The sequence below is a fragment of the Sapajus apella genome, unplaced genomic scaffold (genome assembly GCF_009761245.1).
Source record: "Sapajus apella isolate SASKATOON/1434 unplaced genomic scaffold, GSC_monkey_1.0 scaffold112, whole genome shotgun sequence".
Lineage (NCBI taxonomy): Eukaryota > Metazoa > Chordata > Mammalia > Primates > Cebidae > Sapajus > Sapajus apella.
This window is the reverse complement of record NW_022437052.1, coordinates 4,708,933-4,730,743: the sequence shown is the minus strand read 5'-3', so window position 1 is coordinate 4,730,743 and position 21,811 is coordinate 4,708,933. Positions and strand designations below refer to the sequence as shown.

Here is a 21,811-nt window from a genome sequence, read left to right as displayed (position 1 = left end):
TCGTGCCCGGAGACACCACTCTTATCGACATTTTGGTGAATGCCCCTCAGATTTTTTTCTTTGCATATAAACGCATCAGCATTGGTAGCACTTTCGAGAAAAAGGGAACTATACCATAGATCAAATCTTGCAACCTGCTATTTTCACTCAGCAATGGCTCACTGCTGAAAAAGGGCCTGAGAAAATCTGCCCTGCCCAGACCTAAGAAGGCCACTGGGATCGGTGAATCGTGTCCCCAAAAATAGACACTCTGGAGTCCTAACCTCAGAAGCTCAGAAGTTGACTTTATTTGGAGACAGGGTCTTGACGGAGGCAATGATGTTACAATGAGGTCATTATGGTGGCCCTGATGCAGGATGACTGGCGTCCCTATAAAAATGGGAAATTTTTTTTTTTCCCAGGCGGGGTGGCTGACATTTGTAATCCCAACACCTTGGGAGGCTAAGGTGGGCGGATCTTGAGGTCAAGAGATCGAGACCATTCTAGCCAATATGGTGAAACCCCGTTTCTACTAAAAATACAAAAACTAGCTGGATGTGGTGGCACGTGCCTGTAGTCCCCAGCTACTCGGGAGGCTGGGGCAAGAGAATCGCTGGCACTTGGGAGGTGGAGATTACAGTGAGCAAGATCACATCATTGCACTCCAGCCTGGGCGATAGAGTGAGACTCCGTCTCAAAAAAAAAAAAAAAAAAAGGGGGGGGGGGGGATTTGGACTGGGGGCACAACACCACGTGAAGACGAAGGCAGAGACCCGTGATGCACCTGCCAACCTGGACCACCAAAGATGGCCAGCACCACCCAGAGCTGGGGAGAGACACAGAATCTTCTACCACATGGATCCAGAAGGAGCCATCCTGCCACACCTTGATCTCAGACTTCCAGCCTGGACCGCCAAAGATCCCCACTACCACCCAGAGCCGTGGCTAGGGGTGGAGAGACACCTAACTTTCTTCCACACGGACCCAGAAGAAGCCGTTCCCCTACACCTTGATCTCGGACTTCCAGCCTCCAGAACTGTGGGAGGAGACGTTTCTGTTGTTTAAGACGCCCGGTGTGTGGTACAGTCACCGCCTGGTATCCATGGGGGATAGTTCTAGAATCTCTAAGGGTACCAGAACCCGTGGATGCTAATGTCCCTGATATAAAATGGTGTCATATTTGCATGTAACCTACACACGTCCTCCCACATACTTTTTTTAAAAATTTATTTATTTTTGAGACAGAGTCTCACTCTGTCGCCCTGACTGGAGTGCAGTTTCGCAATTGGCTCACTGCAACCTCCGCCTCCCTAGTTCAAACAATTCTCCTGCCTCAGCCTCCCGAGCAGCTGGGATTACAGATGCATGACACCACTCCCAGCTAATTTTTGTATTTTTAGTAGAGATGGGGTTTCACCACCTTGGCCAGTCTGGTCTCCAACTCCTGGGCTCAAGGGATCCACCTACCTGGGCTTCCCAAAGTGCTGGGATTAATGGCGGGAGCCACCGCACTCAACCCCAGGTTTTTTTGTTGTTTTTTTTTGTTTGTTTTTGAGACAGTCTCACTCTGTTGCCCAGGCTGGAGTGTAGCGGCACGATCTCAGCTCACAGTAACCTCCGCCTCCCAGGTTCAAGTGATTCTTCTGCCTCAGCCTCCTGAGTAACTGGGATTACAGGCAACCACCACTACACCTGGCTAATTTTTGTATTTTTAGTGGATTACAGGCGTGAGCCACCATGCCCATTGGCCCCAATATTTAAAAAAAAAAAAAAAAAAAAAAAAAGGAAACAATTGTCCACTCACTCACGGGGAAAAGGTTGAAAACCCTTAGTATATCTTTTCCGCAGAACATTATTCAGTCACTTAAAGTGAGATCTTTAAAGAGTGTATAAAAAAACGAAAAACACAAAATACAAATTGCATCTATAAGGTGACTGCAACAAGGACTTATGCATGTGTGTACGCATGCATATATGTGCATGTATGTATGTATGTATTTCTGAGACAGGGTTTTGCTCTGTCATCCAGGCTGGAACACAGTGGTGTGATGATGGCTCACCACAGCTGCAAACTCCTGAGATCAAGTGATTCTCCCACCTCAGCCTCCAGGTAGCTGGGATCACAGGCAGTTGGCACAACATCCAGCTAATTTTAAAAATATTTTTGAGAAACAAATTTGAATTCTTGACCTCAAGCAATCTTCCCGCCTTGACCTCCCAAATGCTGGGATTACAGGTATAAGCCGCCATATCTGGCCTACAGCTACGTTTTTATAAAAACAACATTTGAGGGGAAATTCGGTGGAGAGGAGTCCAGGGCATTTTTATTTTTTCTTTCCACTTCTGAACTTTTCAAATTTTCCTTAACAGGCATGCATAACTTTAAAGTGTTTCTTCATGGATTGTTTCCAAGGGAAGAGTTAAATTCATTTCTTTGGGTTAAGGCTACGTGATCACTGGAGGCCCTGTCAAACGCATCAACACTGCCGGATGGGGACCAGGTGGCTCACAGGCGCTTAAACGCTGACCTTCGCCTGAACCAGGCTTCCCAAGTTCCCATTTGGCCCCCCAGGAGAGATCGGCACAGGGAACAGTTAACTTGTGTTAAAGGACCAAGAGGAGAAACCTTAGGGGATACCCAGAAAGCCTGGGGTGGGGCCCAGAGCAAGGACTGGAGGAGCCCACAGCGAGGGGAGGGGAAGTGGAAGCCTCCACTTCCCAGCCATGCACTTCTATGAAGAGAACCCAGATGCAGGAGGCCAGGAAGCGGGTGAGAGGCATCACTCCCAGAGGAATGAGGTATGGGGTAGAGAAGAGCGGGAGCAGGCCTGGGCTTCTCCCACCACACATGCCGAAGGGCACTTTCCTCTCCCACTGCCACAAGGCCTCAGACACACACATTAACGTGGAATCCGACCTCAAACATCCCATATCACCTTAGCCATGGAAGCTATTTTCTTTTTCCTTTTTTTCATATAGAGTCTTGCTCTGTTGCCCAGGCTGGAGTGCAGTGGTGCAATCTCGGCTCATCGCAGCCTCCATCTCCCAGTTCAAGCGATTCTCCGGCCTCAACCACCCCAGTAGCTGGGATCACAGGTGCCAGGCTAATTTTTGTATTTTCAGTAGAGATGGGGTTTAGCCATGTTGGCCAGGCTGGTCTCCAACTCCTGATCTCAGGTGATCTACCTGCCTTGCCTCCCCAAGTGCTGGGATTACAGGCGTGAGCTATACCGCGGGAGCTATTGTCTTTTATCCCAAGTGTTGACAGCATCTATAACTGACCTGGCCCTCATCTCGGTTCCTCAAGCTGAAAACTGTCGGTAAGTCCCACAAGCTAACAAAATACCTGGACCTAAAATCCTGAACCGCCTTCCCCAAGAGTTCTGAGGACCTAGAACCCACTGAAAACAGAAGGGAAAATTCTGTGGCTCGGAGGGCTGAGCCTAGGAGGAATGACTCTCAAGAGATCGAACAAGGGAGGGTCGGTCCCAGGTTGGCCTCTCTACCCGCGCTTCTGGAAGGACCTGTAGGATGGCAGACGTTCTCTAGGGCACCCAGCCTTGGGAAACCACAGGATGGAGGGAAGGTTTCTCTGGCGGCTGCCTCTGCCCCAGGACACTTGCGAAGGGAAACGGCGGGGCGGTGGGGGCCACTCACCTTCTCCAGCTTCTCGAAGTGCTCCCGGAGGAACTTCATGGGGCGCTCGGGCTTGGAGATGCAGAGGTGCACGATGCAGTCCTTGAGGACCTGCTGGATTCCGTGCAGCTGCACGTACAGCTCACAGCCCTTCAGGCTCTCGTCCTCCTCTGAGGGGCAGGCGGGCGGGGAGGCCATGGCGAGGGCTGCTGCTTCCTTCCTGTGCAGAAAACAGATCACCGAGGCCTGAGGGCGGCCGGGGCTGCGCGCCGGATAAACGCAGGCGGCGTGAATCAGGCTTCTCCAAGGAACGGGTAAGAAAGTCACTGATTCCGCATTTGTCAAAGATCTTTCATTCCGCGGGGCCAGGTGAGTTGTTAAACGTAACGACCCCCAGAGCTTTCCCTCTTAACAGACCGGGCAGGGGTGGAGGGGCTCGGACAGAGGCGCACGCGGCTGAGAAGCCCCTTCTGCGGCTCCGAGGATTCCGCGGTGGGAGGAGTAGGGGGGCCCGGCGCCCTGTGGGTCCATCCCGGGGGTTACAGGGCCTCGCCCTCCTCCATCTCCCCTTTCTGGGGGCACTCGTGTGAAATGTGAATGCTGGGGGGGGCCCTGTGCGCGCCCTCAGGGGAGGGAGAGAGGAGAGTGAGGCTGTTGATGGGCTGGGCGGGCCTCTTCACAGGAAAAAGCAGAAACGCAGGTAAACAAGGGGAGCCGGGCGGAGGGAACGGGGGGAGACAAATGCGGCGGCCGCGCAGGCGAAGTCACCATGGCCAGGCCCAGCTGCGCCCGCCCCGCACCGCAGAGCGCAGGACCCCAGCCCAGCCGAGCCGCCCCCGGGGAAAGCGGCCTCCACCCCAAGATCCCGCACCCCCAGCCCCAGCCCCGGCCCCTGTGCCGGTGAGGAGCCTCCGGGGACCCCTGACTGGGCGCCCCAGGCCCGGCTCCGCCCCGCGCGCCCCCCACTCCCGGGGGGCCGAACCCTCCTAGATGCCCGCATGCCCGGGGGGCCTCCCAGGCCTGGGGATACCGGCACAGACCCCAGCCCAGCCCCACGTACCTGGATGCGCGGCGCCCGAGGCCAGGAGGCGGCTGCGCGGGTACGCGGGGCGCGGGGACGACGGGCGAGCGAGCGAGCGGGTCCCCGCACTGCAGCGGCGCCGCCCTCCACGCCCGCCCCCGCACCGCGCGCAGCTGCTGCACCCCCGCCCCCCGCCGCCCAGGCAGGCCCGCAGCCAGTCTCCCCTCACCACCACCTCCCCGCAGGCCCCCTCAGTCCCGGCCCACCCAGACTCTCCCCTCCCCCGCCGGGCTCCCCGCCCCCGCCCCCGCCCCATCCCCCACCGACGCAGGTTCTTGCGCAGCACGGCCTGGACCCCCGCTCTTGCAGCCCCTCGCCCCCTCCACTCAGACCCTGAGTCGCCCACTCCAATTGGTGCAGGCCGTGGGGATGCCAGGTGATGATCTGGGCACCCCCACACACACCTTTACGCCCACCGCAGCCGCCTGAGCTGCTCACACCTGGGAGGGTCACATCCCTTTGTCTATAGGACAGCCGTACCCAGCAAGCATGCCTGTTCCTTGGGGTCTCGCTCTCCCTTAAGGGCCAGAAGGGGGTGGCCAGGTGGGCCCAGCACTCCTCCCCCAACTGACTCCCACCGGTTAGGGCCACCAGCTTCACCCCAATGCCAATTGAGAAATCAGGGTCTTCCTAAATTCTTTCCCACCTTCCCTGGGGGTCCAGAGATCACCGAAGCCTAAGAGGAGCCTCTCTTGGTAACATCCTAACTCACAACCACAACCCTGCAGGAAAGGGAATCATCTTTATCCTCCCACCGCACACCTGCCCCATCCTGCCAGGGTGGGGGCAGAAACTCCATCTCCCCTTCCCCAGAGGCTCTAATACCAGGAGAGGGGCAGGCAGTTCAGGCTGTGAAGATGACATCTGCGTCCCTCTCCACATTCACTTGCCCAGCCCGCTGGTCCCCCACTCACCTGCCCCGCTCTCCTGTTCCATGCTCACCTGTCTCCCACTCTCCTGTACACTCCCACTGGACCATCTTATGCTCACCTATTCCACACTCACCTGTCCAGCTTCCCTATTCCACACTTACCTGCCCTGTGCTCACCTGTTCCCCCACTCACCTATACACACTCACTGTCTCCTACTCAGTCCTCCCATGCCCCCCTGGTCCACACACACCTGTCCAGATTCCCTGTTCCATGCTCACCTCTTCCACACCACCTGCCCAGTGCTCACCTGTTCCCCCACTCACCTGCCTGCACAGGTACTACACAGGTCACCAGCCCTGCCCAGCATGCTCCCCAGCAGGGCTGACACTGCCCCAGCCTCTTCCTGCCAGGGTGAATGTAAACCAAGCAGGCCACCCTCGGGGGTCAAACATGAAGTTCCTTGGTCCTCAACCCTCACCCTCAGTACCTACTGGCCCCAGCCCCATTCCAGGCAGGCCTGCATTTGTCCTGAGCCTTTCTCAGGAATCCAGGCCCAGTCTCTGAATCAGAACTCCAACACACAACCCTCTCAGACCCCTGGCTCCCCCAGCCCGGGCCTGCCTGGAGCTGCCACAGACCAGCGGTGCCATCCTGTGCTCCCCTCGGCCCCTCCACTCCCTTCTCCTCCCCTAATTACTTCTGTTCCTCCAGGGCGGCTTGGTGAGAAGGATAGCAAAAAAGGCCCAGGTGTAGTCACCTGACCGAGGTGGTGTCTTGCTTTGGGGGCAGATGCTCCAGGACTGGCTGCTTGTCTCCCGGGCTCTCCTGGGGTTCTCTGGAAACCCCCTAAAAAGACTTCCCCCACACTGTGCCTCTAGCAAGAGTGGAGGCCCCACTCCAGCTGACCTCACAGGATAGCATTCTGATTCCAAGGCACACACACAAGCTCTCCTTCTGCGGTGATACCTCCCCAGGCAGAGAGCCTCCTCAGCCTGTGTCCTTTAGAGACAAGGACCGCCCAGGTTTGGAGGCTGGCTGCTGGCAGCGTGCACCTGGCCCACCAGACATGCGACCCCGGGCCCCACTGAGCTGAGGTCCTTTCCTCACTGGTACGACAGCAGCCCCCACCACTTCTCACTTTCACACTTTTCCTGGTCATTCAGGTCCCTGTTCCAGTGGCCCCCAACCCCTGCCCCTCCCCGACCCCACAAGAACTCCCTCTCCAGACTGGCTCTGGTAGCAGTTCGAGGCGTGGCCCCCACCGCCCCAGCCTGCAGACGACCTTCTGCTTGATTCCCAGGCCTCTCCTGCTGCAGCCTTACTGGCTTGAGCCAATGCCAGATGGTTCCCTAGTGTCCTGCTCACTGTCTGATCAGTCCCAGAGGATGAAATCAACACAGAAGTGGGAAGAAACAGGATCCTGGAGAAACGGAGCCACAGCCGTCCTCAAACTAAACCTGAGGCTCTCCCCATATCTGGACTTCCCAATTCTATTCATCAATAAATGCCTTCAGCCAGTCACGGTGGCTCCCACCTGTAATCCCAGCACTTTGGGAGGCCGAGGTGGGTGGATCACCTGAGGTCAGGAGTTCGAGACCAGCCTGGCCAACGTGGCAAAACACCATCTCAACTAAAAATACAAAATTAGCCAGGTGTGGTGGCACGTGCCTATTATCCCAGCTACACGGAAAGCTGAAGCAGGAGAATCACTTGAACTTGGGAGGCAGAGGTTGCAGTGAGCCGAGATCGCACCACTGCACTCCAGCCTGGGCAATGAGAGCAAAACTCCAACTCTAAATAAAATAAATACCTTCTACTGCCTGAGCCAGTTGGCTTTTTGCTTTTCGTTAGTTGCAACTGAGAACATCCAAGTGAATACACCCGAGATCTTACATAATCCCCCTCAACACACACACTGACAACCCGATTAAATGGTCCTGGATTAAGACACAGGGAGGGGTCCGCTGAGCTCAGAGGACCTGTGCTTGGTCATCAAACCATGTGGACCTCAACAGGTGGGTCGCCACAGTGACAAATCCCGGCTGTCACACAGTGGCTAAGCAGCTATGCCCTCTACTGAAAATGGGCAGCTGGCGATTGGGTTATCCATTCAAAAGTCACAGGAAAGTGCCCTCTGCCCATAGGGAAGGACCCACCCTACATGCTTGGCCCTATTATTTTTCCCAGCAAAGTTATTCACATTTCTAAGCCCTGTGGGGCCTTACTTCACCCTAGAATGTGCCTGTAGGATTCATTGTGACCGAATGTACCACAGTGACCATGCTTTGCAAAACTCCAACCAAAGAGCCACATTCGTTATGCTTTTTTTTTTTTTAATCTTTTTGTTGTTATTTTGTGACAGGGTCTCACTCTGTCGCCCAGGCTGGAGTGCAGTGCTGTGACCACAGTTCACTGCAGCCTCAAATTCCTGGGCTCAAGCCATCCTCCCACCTCAGCATCCTGAGTAGCTGGGACCACAAGTGTGCACCACCACACCTGGTATTTAAATTTTTTTTTTTTTTGGTCGAAATGGGCTCTCACTATGTTGCTCAGGCTGGTCCTGAACTCCTGGCCCCAAACAGTCCTCTCCCCAGCTTCCCAGAGTGCTGGGACTACAGGCATGAGCCACTACATCCCACCAAAGCCACATTCTTTTCCCAGTCATCACGCACCTCTAAACTCTGTGCTCTGTCAGCTCCAATTCACCCTCCAAGATTCAGCCAAAATGTTACTTATGCAGGGAAATTCCCTAAAGCACCAGCACCGCCACCAGAGGGCCCAGGGTTCCCAGTACTTCTACTTCGTAGCTTTCGTCACAAGTGCAATTGAATAATGATGGGCAAGGCTGCTGGCTCAATTGCTGTCTCCCCTGCTATGTCGAAGCACCAAGCATTCATGGATGGTGTTTGCCTTATTTTTTATTCACTCAGCATGGCAAAGACACAAACGCAGATATTTTCCGGGCTGCAGAAAGGAGAAAAAGATTCTTTGTTAAGTTGCTGTGGCCACTGGGGAGGTTGCAGAGCGTCGTGGTTTGAGATGGGATCTGTAGGTGGGCTTCCTGGGTGCGGCTGCTGAACCTCCCCCAGCGTCCGCGAGCTCTCTGAGCTGAGGATAGAGGAGATACTGCAGGTGATCGTGGCTGATGGGAGAGGCCACTAATCCTCAAATCTGGGTGGACATACGAGGACTCAGGGATGAGATGCTGAGCATGGGGCACTCAGCTCCTAGTAGGAGCCTAGGAACCATGAACAATAATAATTATTATTCTCTGGCTGGGTGCAGTAGCTCACACCTATAATCCCAGCACTGTGGAAGGCCTAGGCAGGCAGATCACCTGAGGTCAGGAGTTTGAAACCAGCCTGGTCAACATGGTGAAACACTGTCTCTACAAAAAATGCAAAAATTAGCCGGGTATGGTGGCACGCCTGTAGTCCCAGCTACTCGGGAGGCCGAGGCAGGATAATCATTTGAACCCAGGAGGCGGAGGTTGTAGTGAACTGAGAGCATGCCACTGCACTCCAGCCTGGGCAACAGGAGTGAAACCCTGTCTCAAAAAAATAAGATAAAATAAAAATAAACAATGTGGCCAGGCATGGTGGCTCATGCCTGCAATCCCAGCACTTTGGGGGCCAAAAGAGGAGAATCACTTGGGCCCAGGAGTTCAAGACCAGTCTGGGCAACAGAGCAAGGCCCCGTCTCTACAAAAAAAATACAAAAATTAGCCAGGCATGGTGGCGCACATCTGTAGTCCCACGTATTCAGGAGGCTAAGGTGGCAGGATCACCTGATCCTGGGAGTTCAAGGCTGCAGAGAGCTATGATCGTGCCACTGCATTCCAGGCTGGACAACAGAGTGAAATCTTGCCTCAAAACACACCGCCCCCCCTCCACACACACACACAATGCTCTCTAATATTCAAGATTTGCATTGTTCACTATGTAGGTAAGGGATGCATCATTTCACAGAAAATTTTGCCACAGGACGGGCTCGGTGGCTCACAACTGTAAATCCCAGCACTATGGCAGGCAAAGGAAAGTGGATCACAAGGTCAGGAGTTTAAGACCAGCCTGGCCAAGATGGTGAAACCCCTTCTCTACTAAAAATACAAAAAATTAGCTGGGCATGGTGGCAGGCACATGTAATCCCAGCTACTCGGGTGACTGAGGCAGAGAATTGCTTGAACCCGGGAGGCAGAAGGTACAGTGAGCCAAGATCATTCCACTGCACTCCAGCCTGGGCAACAGAGTAAGACTTCATTTACAAAAAAACAAAAAAAGTTGGCACAAAACTTCAATAGTCTTCTAGACACATGGCTCCTGGATGTGGTGGGCACTCTCGGATGGCCACAGGGTCCCCACCTCCCAGTGCTCATGCCTTGTGGGGGACCCTCCCCTTGAGTGTGTGCGGGTCCTGAGGCTCAGCCCTGCCCAGTGGGATATAGCAGAGGTGAAGAGTGAGCATCACATATGACTTATACTAACATGTGCCTTGCTGCAGGACTCTCTCCCTTGCTGGCTTTGAGGAAGTCAGCTGCTATGTCACGAGCAGCTGTAAAAGGACCCTGTGGCCAGGAGCTGAGGGTGGCATCCAGTCCACATCCAAGGAAGTAAATGCTGGAAACAACCAAGTGCACTTGGGAACGGACCCTTCCTCAGTCAAGCCTCAGATGAGAACACAGTCCCAGCATGGATTGCAGCCTTCAGAGGACCCAGCAGAGCCATGTCTAGACTCCTGACCCACAGACAGCTGGCCCCAGGCCTTCACTAGGGGAAGCTCTCTCTATGTATTTATATATAGACACAAACACAAGCATATATATACCTATATACACAGATATGCATACATATATATACATACATATATATGTATATGTATCCTTCTCCACCAGCCTCCTTTTTTATTTTTCACACAGGAGTCTTGCTCTGTCATCCAGGCGGGAGTGCAGTGACACAATCTCAGCTCACTGCAACCTCCACCTCCTGGGTTCAAGCAATTCTCCTGCCTCAGCCTCCCAAGTAGCTGGGACTAAAGGCACACACCACCACTTCTGGCTAATTTTTTGTATTTTTAGTGGAGATGGGGTTTCACCATGTTGTCCAGACTAGTCTCGAACTCCTGACCTCGGACAATCCACCTGCCTCAGACTCCCAAAGTGCTGGGATTACAGGCTTGAGCCGCTGCTCTTGGCCTGACCCATTTTTAACTCTAAAAAATGTGTCTTCATTATCCCTTCAAATACCTCCTACTCCCTACTCCCCACTTTTATATTGCCTTCATTGGACATCTATTTTTTTTTTTTTTTTTGAGACGGAGTTTCGCTCTTGTTACCCAGGCTGGAGTGCAATGGCGCAATCTCAGCTCACCGCAACCTCTGCCTCCTGGGTTCAAGCAATTCTCCTGCCTCAGCCTCCCAAGTAGCAGGGACTACAGGTGCGAGCCACCATACCCAGCTAATTTTTGTATTTTTAGTAGAGACGGGGTTTCACCTTGTTGACCAGGATGGTCTCGATCTCTTGACCTTGTGATCCACCCGCCTCGGCCTCCCAAAGTGCTGGGATTATTGGCATAAGCCACCGTGCCCGGCCCCTTGGACATCTATTAAACAGATATTAGCATTGCTGCTTCTACTGTCCATATCCCTGACTTTTTCTCTTACAGCCTTCTTATTCCTGTTTCATTTTGGTAAGACATAGAACTTCATCTCTTTTTTAAGTTTTTTTTTTGTTGTTGTTGTTAAATAAGGTCTCCCTCTGTTGTCCAGGCTAGAATACAGGCATGATCATAGCTCTTGACAACCTCAACCTTCCTGCCTCAAGTGATCCTCCCATCCCAGCCTCCTGAGTAGCTGGGATTACAGGTGCACCCCACCACACCCAGCTAATTTTTTTTTTTGAGATGGAATCTCACTCAGTCACCCAGGCTGGACTGCAGTGGCACAATCTCGGCTCACTGCGGCTCACTGCAACCTCCGCCTCGCAGGTTCAACCTGTTCTCCTGTCAGCCTCCCAAGTAGCTGGGACTACAGGTGCCTGCCACCATGAATGGCTAATTTTTGTATTTTTAGTAGAGAACGGGGTTTCACCTTGTTGGTCAAGCTCTTGACCTCAGGTGATCCACCCACTTGGCCTCCCAAAAGTGCTGAGATTACAGGCGTGAGCCACTGTGCCTAGCCCTAACTTTATTTTTTGTAGAGATGGAGATCTCAACTGTTTCCCAGGCTAGTCTCAAACTCTTGGACTCAAGCAATCCTTCCACTTTAGCTTCCCAAGTAGCCGGGACTACAGGTGTGAGTCATTGCATCCAGCTAAATTTTTATTCTTATTTTTTGTAGAGACAGGGTGTCACTATGTTGCCCAGGTGGCCTTGAATTTCTGGCCTCAAGTGATTTCCCCATTTCAGCATCCCAAGGCATGTTTCATTTGTTATAATGTGTTGGCTATTGTCCCTACTTCTGAAATCCAGGTTATAACTATTCGGTCTGACAGTGTGTCTTGGGAAAGCGGAGAGGTCATGACCCCTCTGGGTATTCATGCAGTTGCCACTACAATCCTGGTACCTAACTGCAGTGGCACCACAAACAAGGCTTCCTCCTAGTGACCCTTTATAATCACGCCATCCCATCCCTAGCCCCTGGAGATCAGTCATCTGTTCTCTCTCTCTGTTATTTTATGGATATCATACAAACAAAATCATAACATACCCTTTTGGGATTGGTTTTCATCTGTATAATCTTTCATAGTTTCGTTCAATTTGTTGCAGGTAGTAATTGTTTCCATTTCTGAGTAGAATAATTGTCTAATTTACACGTGTGAAGATTTTCCTGCTGTATGCTGCTAATGTAAGTTTGATTCCATTATTGTCAGAGAAGGTGTTCTGTGCAAGTTTTTTTGCTTTTTTGGTTTTTTTTTTTGTTTTTTTGAGACAGAGTTTTGGTCTTGTTCCCCAGGCTGCAGTGCAATGACGCAATCTCGGCTCACTGCAACCTCTGCCTCCTGGGTTCAAGCAATTCTCCTGGCTTAGCCTCTCAAGTAGCTGGAATTATAGGTGCCCGACACCATGCCCAGCTAATTTTTTTTTGTATTTTTAGTGGAGAGGGGGTTTCACCATGTTGGCCAGGCTGGTGTTGAACTCCTGACCTCAGGTGATCCACTCACCTCGGCCTCCCAAAGTGCTGGGACTACAGGTGTGACCCACTGCACCTGGCCCTCTGCACAAGTCTTTTACATTTGCTAAGGTTTGCCTTATGGCCCAGGATATGGTCTATCTTGGTCTATGTTCTGAAGATGCTAGAAAAGAATGTGAATTCTGTGGTTGTTGAGTGGTATGTTCTGTAAACATCAATTAGATCCTGTTGCTTGATGGTGTTGCTCAGCTACACCTTGATGACTATCTGCCTTGTCATTTTACCAACTGCTGTCGTCATCAACTACAACAGCAGGCTTGTCTCATTCTCCTTTCAGCTCTATCAGTTTTCGCTATATGCATGTTGAAGGTCCGTTGTTTGCTGTGTGCACATTTGGGATTGCTTTATCCTCCCAATGGGTTCTTTTATCATGTAATGGCCCTCTTTTACTGGAGGAAAAAGGAATTTCAACAGCCACTCCTGCTTTTTAAAATCAATGTTTACATGATACACTTTTGCCATCCTTTTACTTTTGATCTATGTTGCAATGTTTGAAGTGAGCTTTAGCATATAATAGATATCATATCGTTAGGTTGGGTTTTATCCATTTGGCCAACCTCTGTCTTCTAATGGGTATGTTTAGGCCATTTACGTTTAGTGATATATTAAGCCTTACACCTGCCATGTCATCATCTGTGTTTGTTCTCTCATATTTTACTGTGGGATACTAGAATGTTTTTCAGAATTCCACTTTATGATGTTTTTGAGGATATCATTATTACATATGCAATTCATCAGTCTATCGGCATCCATGATTTACCACCTCAAGTAAGTGTAGAAACCTTACTTCCACTTAAGTCCCTTACCCTTCTCTCTGTTAAATACGTGGTTGTAGATATTTCCTCCGCATACATCAAGCACTATATCAGTGTTGTAATTTTTGCTTCAACCATCAAATATGATTAAAGAAACTCATTAGGTGAAAGATGGTCAGTGACATTTACTTCTATTTTTATCCATTCCATTGTTTTCAACTTTCTGGAGGCCCCAGTCCTCTTCTGTTAAAATTATCTCTCTGTTTACAGGGTATCCTTTAGGCATTCCTTAAAGGTAGGTCTCCTAGCAATACATTCTATTAGTGTGCCTGTCTGATAATATCTCTACTCCTCCTCCATTCCTGAAGGATAGTTTTGCTGGGTAGAGGACTCACAGTCAACAGCTCTTTCCCTTTTACAATTGAACAATGGTGTGTCACTTCCTTCTGGCCTTTTGTGGTTTTGGTTCAGAAATCTGCCTTCATTCAAATTGGCGTTTTTCTCTGGAAGTTAGTATTTTTCCTCCCTCTGTCTTTAGTTTTCAGAAGTTTAATTGTGATATGTCTTAGTATGGGTTTTTGGAGGGCTTATCCTACAAAGGCTTGTTCAGCTTCTGGAATATGTGGGTTTATGTTTTTCACTGAAATTGAGGAGTTTTCAGCCATTATTTCTTCAGCAATGTTAGCCCTGCACTTTTCCTCTTCTTGTTCTGGGACACTGATGAATCAAATTATTGTGCCACAGATCTCTGAGACTCTGCTCATTTTTTTCTCAATCTACTTTCTCTCTGTTGGTCAGATCAAGAAAATTCTACTGCTCTATCTTCAAGTTCCCCGATGATCCTGTTAACTCCATTCCATCACTATGTCTGTCCAGCAGAAGATATAACATTATTTTATTCTATTTCTTCAGATCTATGATTTCCACTTGGTTTTTTTTTATAACTTCTATTTCTTTGCTGAAATTTTCTTTTTTTTTTTTTTAACTTGTTTAAAAAACTGTAGTTACTTTTTTTTTGAGACAGAGTCTTGCTCTGTCACCCAGGCTGGAGTGCAGTGGCACAATCTTGGCTCACTATAACTTCTACCTCCCAAGTTCAAGCAATTTTCGTACTTCAGCCTCCCTGAGTAGCTATGATTACAGGCACCCACCACCACACTTGGCTAATTTTTGTATTTTTAGTAAAGGGGTTTGCCATGTTTCCCAGGCTGGTTTTGAAATCCTGACCTCAGGTAATCTGCCTGCCTCAACCTCCCAAAGGGCTGGGATTATAGGCGTGAGCCACTGCACCCAGCTTGGTTCTTATGACTGCTTTAAAATTCTTGGCAGATGATTCCAACATGTGACTCACCTTGGAATTCACATCAGTTACCTTACTATCTTCAGGTTGTGGCTTTCCTGGTTCTTTGTATGACAAGTGATTTCCAGATGTATCCTGGACATTTGGGTTACGATGTCTGGAGACTCCTGATCCTACTTTAATCTATTTTAGCAGGCAGTTGCTCTGTTCAGGTTCAGGGTGTAGATTTCAGCCTATTTTTGTGGCCTGTCATTTCAACAGTTTTGTCTTCGGAGCCCTGGCACTGCCCTCCTGGTCTGCTTTATTCTTCTGGTTCTCCTGGGGCTGCTGCTCATTTCCCATTGGTGCCACCTGTAGGGGTGAAAGGTACCTCCCTGGGCCGCCTGGCATCACTGGGCCACCTTTTGCTGCAGAGGAGGAAGAACATGCTCATTCTGGGTCTCTCTGTTCTACGAGGAGGAAGGCTACATTTCATACTCCTCTGACACTACTGGTGTGGTACAGACTCCACTGGAAACCCAGGTCCTAGGCACAGGTTACTGGGCCAGCAGCAGCTTTAAAATCATCCCTGAGAGCAGATTGTGGCATGGAGGTGGTAGCTACCCCCTAGACACTGTTCCTGAGAGTAGAGTGTGGCATGGAGGTGGTAGCTACCCTCAAGAAACTGTCTCTGAGAGCAGATTGTAGCATGGTAGAGGTAGCTACCCTCTAGAAACTGTCCCTGAGAGCAGATTGTGGTGTGGAGGCGGTAGCTACCCTCTGGAAACCATCCCAGAAAGTAGACTGTAGCACGGAGGAGGTGGTAGCTACCCTCTGGAAACCATCCCTGAGAGCAGATTGCAGCATGTTGGAGGTAGCTACCCTCTAGAAACTGTCCCTGAGAGCAGACTGTGGTGTGGAGAAGGTGGTAGTGGTAGTTACATTCTAGAATCTGTCCCTGAGGGTAGATTATGGCATGGAGGTGGTAGCTACCCTCTAGAAACTGTCCCTGAGAGCAGATTGTGGCATGGAGGAGGTAGCTACCCTCCAGGTCTCTGTGGGGCGTCCCCTTCCCAGGGCTTGGCCAGAGAGAGAAGGCTTTCCCTGGAAAATTTTTGTCTGCAACTGTTGGTGGTTATGGGCAGCAGGCTTCCCTGGGGACTAGTGTAGGAACACATGAGACAAAGAAAACCTGGGGCACCCACCACATTAGCTCTTCCTCCAGTCCAGAGGTCTCTAGCCAGTCTGTCTTACTGACAACTCTCAAGGTCCTTTCCTTGTTGCCTGCTGAATTATGTGCAGGGTATTTTGTTGTATTTCAACAGGAGGAACAAGGAAAAGTGAAGTCCCACCATCATAATTTAAGCACTTATAATTTCTTCTCTTCAGCACTCCCACAGCCTTCCAAGGGCTCCCAACCAATCTGTTCCACAGAAGCCAAAGGGGTCCTTCAAAACTACAGGCCTGATCTTGCCAATGCTCCCACCTTGAAATCCTCAGTCCCTCATGTTTTAGGACAAAGGCCCCCATGGCCTGGCCCCAACCACCTGCTCACTCCCTGCCTGCTCCCGTGAGAGTGTCAGCCTCCCTCCCTGTTTGCTACCTGGGGCTGCCATAACAAAGCACCCCAGGCTGGGTAGCTGAATGAGAGACACTGATTTCTCAACATCAAGGTGTCAGCAGGGCTGGCTCCCCGAGGCCCCTCTTCATGGTCATACTTCATTCCCCCTGTATGCAAGTCTATCTCCAAAATGTCCCTTTACAAGGACAGCAGTCATATTGGATTAGCACCCAACCTAATGACTTCATCTTACCTTGATCACATCTACAAAGACCTTATCTCCAAATAGGGTCACATCCTGAAGTATGGATTGTGTCCCCACCCAAATCTCATCTTGAACTGTAGCTCCCACAATTCCCACATGCTGTGGAAAGGACCCAATGGGAGGTAACTGAATAATGGGGGTGACTCTTTCCTGTGCTGTTCTCACGATAGTGAATAAGTCTCACATGATCTGATCATTTTATAAGGGGGAGTTTCCCTGCACAAGCTCTCACTCTCTCTTTGCCAGGTGCATCCATGTAAGACGTGATTTGCTCCTTCTTGCCTTCCACCATGATTGTGAGGCCTTCCCAGCTATGTGGAACTGAGAGTCCACATGGACCTTTTCCTGTATAAATTACCCAGTCTTGGGTATGTCTTTATTAGCAGCATGAGAGCAGACTAATACAATGTTTACTTACTCTTCATATCTTACCTCTGCTATCATTTGTTCAGGGAAGCCTCACAAGTCTAGTTCAACATCCCTTGACATTCATTCTCTGAGGACCACCACAAGTTGAACACAATGGAGAGATATTAATTTATCTCTCCATTAATGGGTATCTCATCCTGCAAGACCCTAAGATCTGGGAGAGCAGGAACTGTGGCCTGTTTCTACATCATTGTCATCATGTCCCATGTGTTGCAGATAGTGCCTGGTCAAACAAATGCCTGTTGAAGGAAACAATGAATAAAGGTTACTGAATGCTACATAATGACATTTAAGAAATACTGATGAATGCCACCATTTCACAACACAAACATCAACAACAAAAAAGAAGGTCAGGGCTGGGCACAGTGGCTCACACCTACAATCCCAGCACTTTGAGAGGCCGAGGCAGGCAGATCACCTGAGGTCAGGAGTTCAAGACCAGCCTGGCCAACATGGAGAAACCCCGTCTCTAATAAAAATACAAAATTAGCTGGGCATGGCGGTGCATGCCTGTAATCCCAGCTACTTGGGAGGCTGAGGCAGGAGAATCACTTGAACCTGAGAGGTGGAGGTTGCGGTGAGCTGAGATCACACCATTGCACTCCAGCCTGGGCAACAGGAGAGAAACTCCATCTCAAAAAAAAAAAAAAAAGTCAAACTCGAAGTTTAGTCCTACAATTACACACATTATGCTTTTAGAAAACTTGGTGCATGGTCACAGATGAGAGGTGCCAGACTTGGGGACTCCTGGTTTGCAGTGAGTGCTGTCAAATTTGTGTTCCAGGCTGGGCTCACACAAACTCCGCCACCATGCTGTTTAGGCGTCTCTTATTCAAGGTCACTACTGTGAAACAGTCTTGCTTCTAATTTCCAAGCTGCATTGTTATTTCTTGGGAGGACGCCAAGCTAACTTTAGGAGGGACTTAGTTTATAGTTTAACTTTGAAACAAAGATGATAACAGCCCTTTCCTGAAGCCAACCTCCTTCTTGCCTGGGGACCAGAATGCCTTTGTAAGACTAACACATGAGCCACAAGATTAGAAATGTGGCTAGAGGCCACAAGATTCCAAACCTCCCCAGTTGCTCTTTAGGATAACATCAATATTGTTAACTCTAAGATTTGTGCTCTAGGTAACTTTCAGACTCTGCATTCTGATGCACCAGCTGCCACCACCCACACCAGTAATCTGGCTCAACAAGTTCTGTGATCCCACCCAGGAACAAAAGCCAGTAGAGAATCAACTTTGACGCTCTGTGGTTTCATCTCCAACCCGACAAATCAGCACTACCCTCTCCCTGGCCCCCTACCTGCCTAATTATCCTTAAATGACCCATCTCAGAATTTTCAGAAGCTGCTTTGAGTAACAAAAATCCAGTGTCGTATTTAGACAGTTTCTGCATGCATTAAACTCTTTCTCTCTTGCAATTCCCCAGTCTTGACAAATTGGCTCTACCTCGGCAGCAAGGCAAACCTACTGGGCTACTACACCTGGGATCCAGTCACAGGCTGCATGTAAAGCCCAGTCCAGGCACCCTGTCTTACACCACAGGTGGGATCCAGTCCGCAAAAGCAGCGCCATTCCCTCCTGTAACGGCCCTTCCCAACGCCAGAGGGGCTCTAGGCGGCTCAGGGAGGAAATCCCCGGCTACCATAGACCCAGGCGGGACACCCAACCTTTCCAGGCCGCAGGGCGCGCTTCCCTAGGAACAGGCCCAGGCCTGGAGCCCGGCGCCCTCATCCCGGGCGAGCTGCATCCTTCCCAGACCGTCTCCATCAGTGTAATGGGGATAAGCAAGGCCCAGCAGGGCGGCGGACGAGGACTCTGGTGACAGTCCATGGCAGTGGGAGAGAGCTGCTGGACAAGGGCCCAAGGCCATGCGCGCACCAGCCGGGAGGAAAAAAAACCGGCGCCCCGCCCCCAGGGCAGGCCGGAAGTGCTGCCGTAATCCGCGCCGCGCGCCGCAAAAGCGCCGCCGTTCCCCTTAGTGACGGGCGACGCGGGCAAAATGGCGGCGCCGGGGGTGGCGGAGGCCATAGCGGCCCCACACCCGGCCGAGGGGGCTGAGACTGCGGAGGCGGCGGAGCTGAGCCGAGCCCTGAGCCGCCTGCTGCCGGGGCTGGAGGCCGACAGCAAGCCGGGCCGGCGGCGAGCCCTGGAGGCCCTGCAGCGCGCGCTGGAGGAGCCGGGCCCCGTCACCGACCCTGCCGCCTTCCAGGGCCCCTGGGCGCGCCTGCTGCTGCCGCGCCTACTGCGCTGCCTGAGCGACCCCGCCGAAGGCTGCCGCGCGCTGGCAGTGCACCTGCTGGGTCTGGGCCTACGCCGCGCCGCGCGGCCCCACGACGCCCTGCCGCGCCTGCTGCCTGCGCTCGCCGCGCGCTTGGCCGGCCTGGAGCCCACGCGCCGCCCGCCCGAGGCCTGCGAGGAGCTGCGCCTGGCGCTAGTGCAGCTGCTGAGCCTGGCTGTGGACCTGGGCGGCGCCGCGCTAGCGCCCCACCTGGACGACGCCCTTCGCGTGCTGCGCTGCTCCCTTCTCGACCCCTTCGCCGCTGTGCGCCGCGAGAGCTGCAGCTGCGCTGCCGCCCTGGCACAGGCCACGCCCGGTGAGCGCCCCGGGCCCCTCTCGCGTCCCCCACCCCACACCCTCACCCCCACCTCCACCTCCGCGGCCCCTCTCACAACCACTAGGGCTTGGCCCCGCCCCCCGCCACTCCCGCGCACCCCCAACATCCCGGTACCCCCATGTCCCGCGCCCCCCACCCTTCTGCTCCAAACCCCCCCCCGGCACGGTCTCTCCTCTCACCACCCGAGTCCCCTGCGTCACGACCACCTACCAACTCGCTCTTCACCCGCTCCCTTGCCCTCCACCGCCGCATACCTGTTCCCTGCACTGCCACCTGCTTCTTCCCTCCCCCTTCTCCCCCGCCGCCCGTAAACCTGTTCCCTCCTGGCCCCCACTCTTCTGACCTCCATGTCCCCCTGATCCCCGCCTCCACCCTCCATGCCCCAAGCCCCGCCCCCCACCTGTCTGCTCCCTGTGCCCCCTCCACCTGCCCGTCCTACACCACTTGTTTCCTCGCACCCCGCCCTCCCTCAATCCTCACCTCCCACCCTTCTACCTGCCTGAGCCCCCCCACCCAAGCCCACCAGCCAGCGCTCCTGTCCAAATCCCTGCAAACCACTGCAGAAATTCTTGTTAAGCGGGTTGAAGTGGGGGTGCGCCCTGGTCGCTGTCCCCTTTCCTTCCCCTGGGGGACCTGCAGGACTTGCGCCTGGTTAAGGGGACTCGCTGAAGGGGGCTGCAGGGCAGGCTTCCCGAGGGGCAGACCAACGCCTGGAGACTCCACTCTTTCTGTCCTACTCCTCCCCTCTCTGGAAGGAGGCCCCCTCTCCACTCCACTTGATGACGTTCCGCGTCATTTTTAGAGCTCTGATCTGATTCGGATGTTCCCTTTCCTGAACTCACCATTCCTGCAGGGTCTTGCCCATTCCCTCCCCTGGCTGGGATGTGGAATGATAGCAGGTGCCTGCTTCCTGCTGGCGGGAAGGCTTTCTGGAGAAGGGAACATTGAGACTGTAAATCCTTGGGTGGTAGGCCTAGGGCAGGAAAGCAGTGAGGGACTTGGCCAGCGCAGGCCGCCCCAGTGATGTCCCAGTGATAGTTTGACTGTAGCGGGAAGTGTAGGGGTTGTGGATGGGAGTGGCAGACCCGGGTTCAGTTTCTTAAAACATCACTGCATGCATGGAGAATAGGTTCCAGAAGTGGCAGGAAAGGGGGTGAGGAGACCATGGTTAATCCGAAGTTGAAGAGATGGCTTGGACTAGGGAGGACTTCTGCTGATGGAAGAAAGTGGCTGAATGTGAAACTGACATGACTTCCTAAGGAACTAGGTGAGAAGGCAGGGGCTTTGGGATGGACAGGAAGAATTGGACTTGGGGAAATGCCGAGATTTCCATGTTAGGTAACTTTGGATTTCACATGGTCCAGGACTCCTCTGGAGCTGTGGGAAGAGCCATGGGCTAGACATGGCCATTGAGAATTCCCGGCATTTCATGTATTTCTCTTTAACCCTCAATCTCTTCCCTACCGGGCCTGTGCATCAGCCACATAGGCCGCTTCTGCTTCCTTCAGGGAGCTCCTCCTGGCCTTGCCATGTTCCCTCACTGGATCGTAGGTTCCATAGGGCAGCACCGTGCCCACCTGTGCCCCAGCCCCGAGCACAGCCTGCCGGGGTATGTGCTCACTGGTTGCTGTGGGGTGAGGGACTGTGCCTCTGCCTGAAGCATCCCCTCATCTCCAGCACCTGTGGTCCTCCTTTTCCCTGGGAGGGGGTGTCTCACCTCTGGCCCTGGTCACACTGAGCAGCGGCAGAGAGGTTGAAGAGCTCACCCAAAGTCTCATTAGAATAGCCATTTCCCAGACAGGCCCCGGTAATGCAGAGCTGAGGCAAGAGGTGGCCTGGATCCCAGAGACCCTCTGGTTCTGACTTGATTTTTTTGAGACAGAGTTTCACTCTGTCTCCCAGGATGGAGTGCAGTGGCGCGATCTCGGCTCCCTGCAACCTCTGCCATCTGGGTTCAAGCTATTCTCCTGCCTCAGCCTCCCAAGTAGCTGGGCTTACAGGCTCCTGCCACCTCTGGTTCTGACTTTCTTCAGGGACGTAGCAAATAGGAAGTGCAGTGGCCTTGCCTGGAGCGGTGTTGGCCCAGCCTCCCAGAGGAGCCTGGGGTCTGGACTCAGGTGCGGCTGGGAGTGGGGCCTCACCCAT

At 52.4% G+C, this 21,811-nt stretch overlaps 2 protein-coding genes across 5 annotated transcripts in view; one reads left to right on the top strand and one right to left on the bottom strand.

The window, feature by feature from the left end:
- The window catches only part of PRKAR1B (protein kinase cAMP-dependent type I regulatory subunit beta), a 164,088-nt gene extending 144,427 nt beyond the window's left edge, over positions 1-19,661 (bottom strand). Inside the window, exons 1-2 of one of the 2 annotated variants that reach the window (XM_032259910.1) lie at positions 19,540-19,661; positions 3,637-3,835 (exon numbers count right to left, since the gene is read on the bottom strand). In XM_032259910.1, coding sequence (XP_032115801.1) covers positions 3,637-3,813 — 177 coding nt within the window. In that variant the 5' untranslated portion in view covers positions 3,814-3,835; positions 19,540-19,661. Of the gene's footprint in view, positions 1-3,636; positions 3,836-4,675; positions 4,827-19,539 lie in introns of those variants that run through there. The other variant, XM_032259909.1, reaches the window with a different exon arrangement.
- Positions 3,842-21,811, top strand: part of DNAAF5 (dynein axonemal assembly factor 5) — a 70,266-nt gene continuing 52,296 nt past the window's right edge. For 2 of the 3 annotated variants that reach the window (XR_004263220.1, XM_032259907.1), the window contains exon 1: positions 19,034-19,645. Coding sequence is in view for 1 of the 3 variants with exons in the window: in XM_032259907.1 (XP_032115798.1) it covers positions 19,051-19,645 (595 nt within the window). In the remaining 2 variants the exon portion in view is untranslated. Of the gene's footprint in view, positions 3,985-19,033; positions 19,646-21,811 lie in introns of those variants that run through there. The other variant, XM_032259908.1, reaches the window with a different exon arrangement.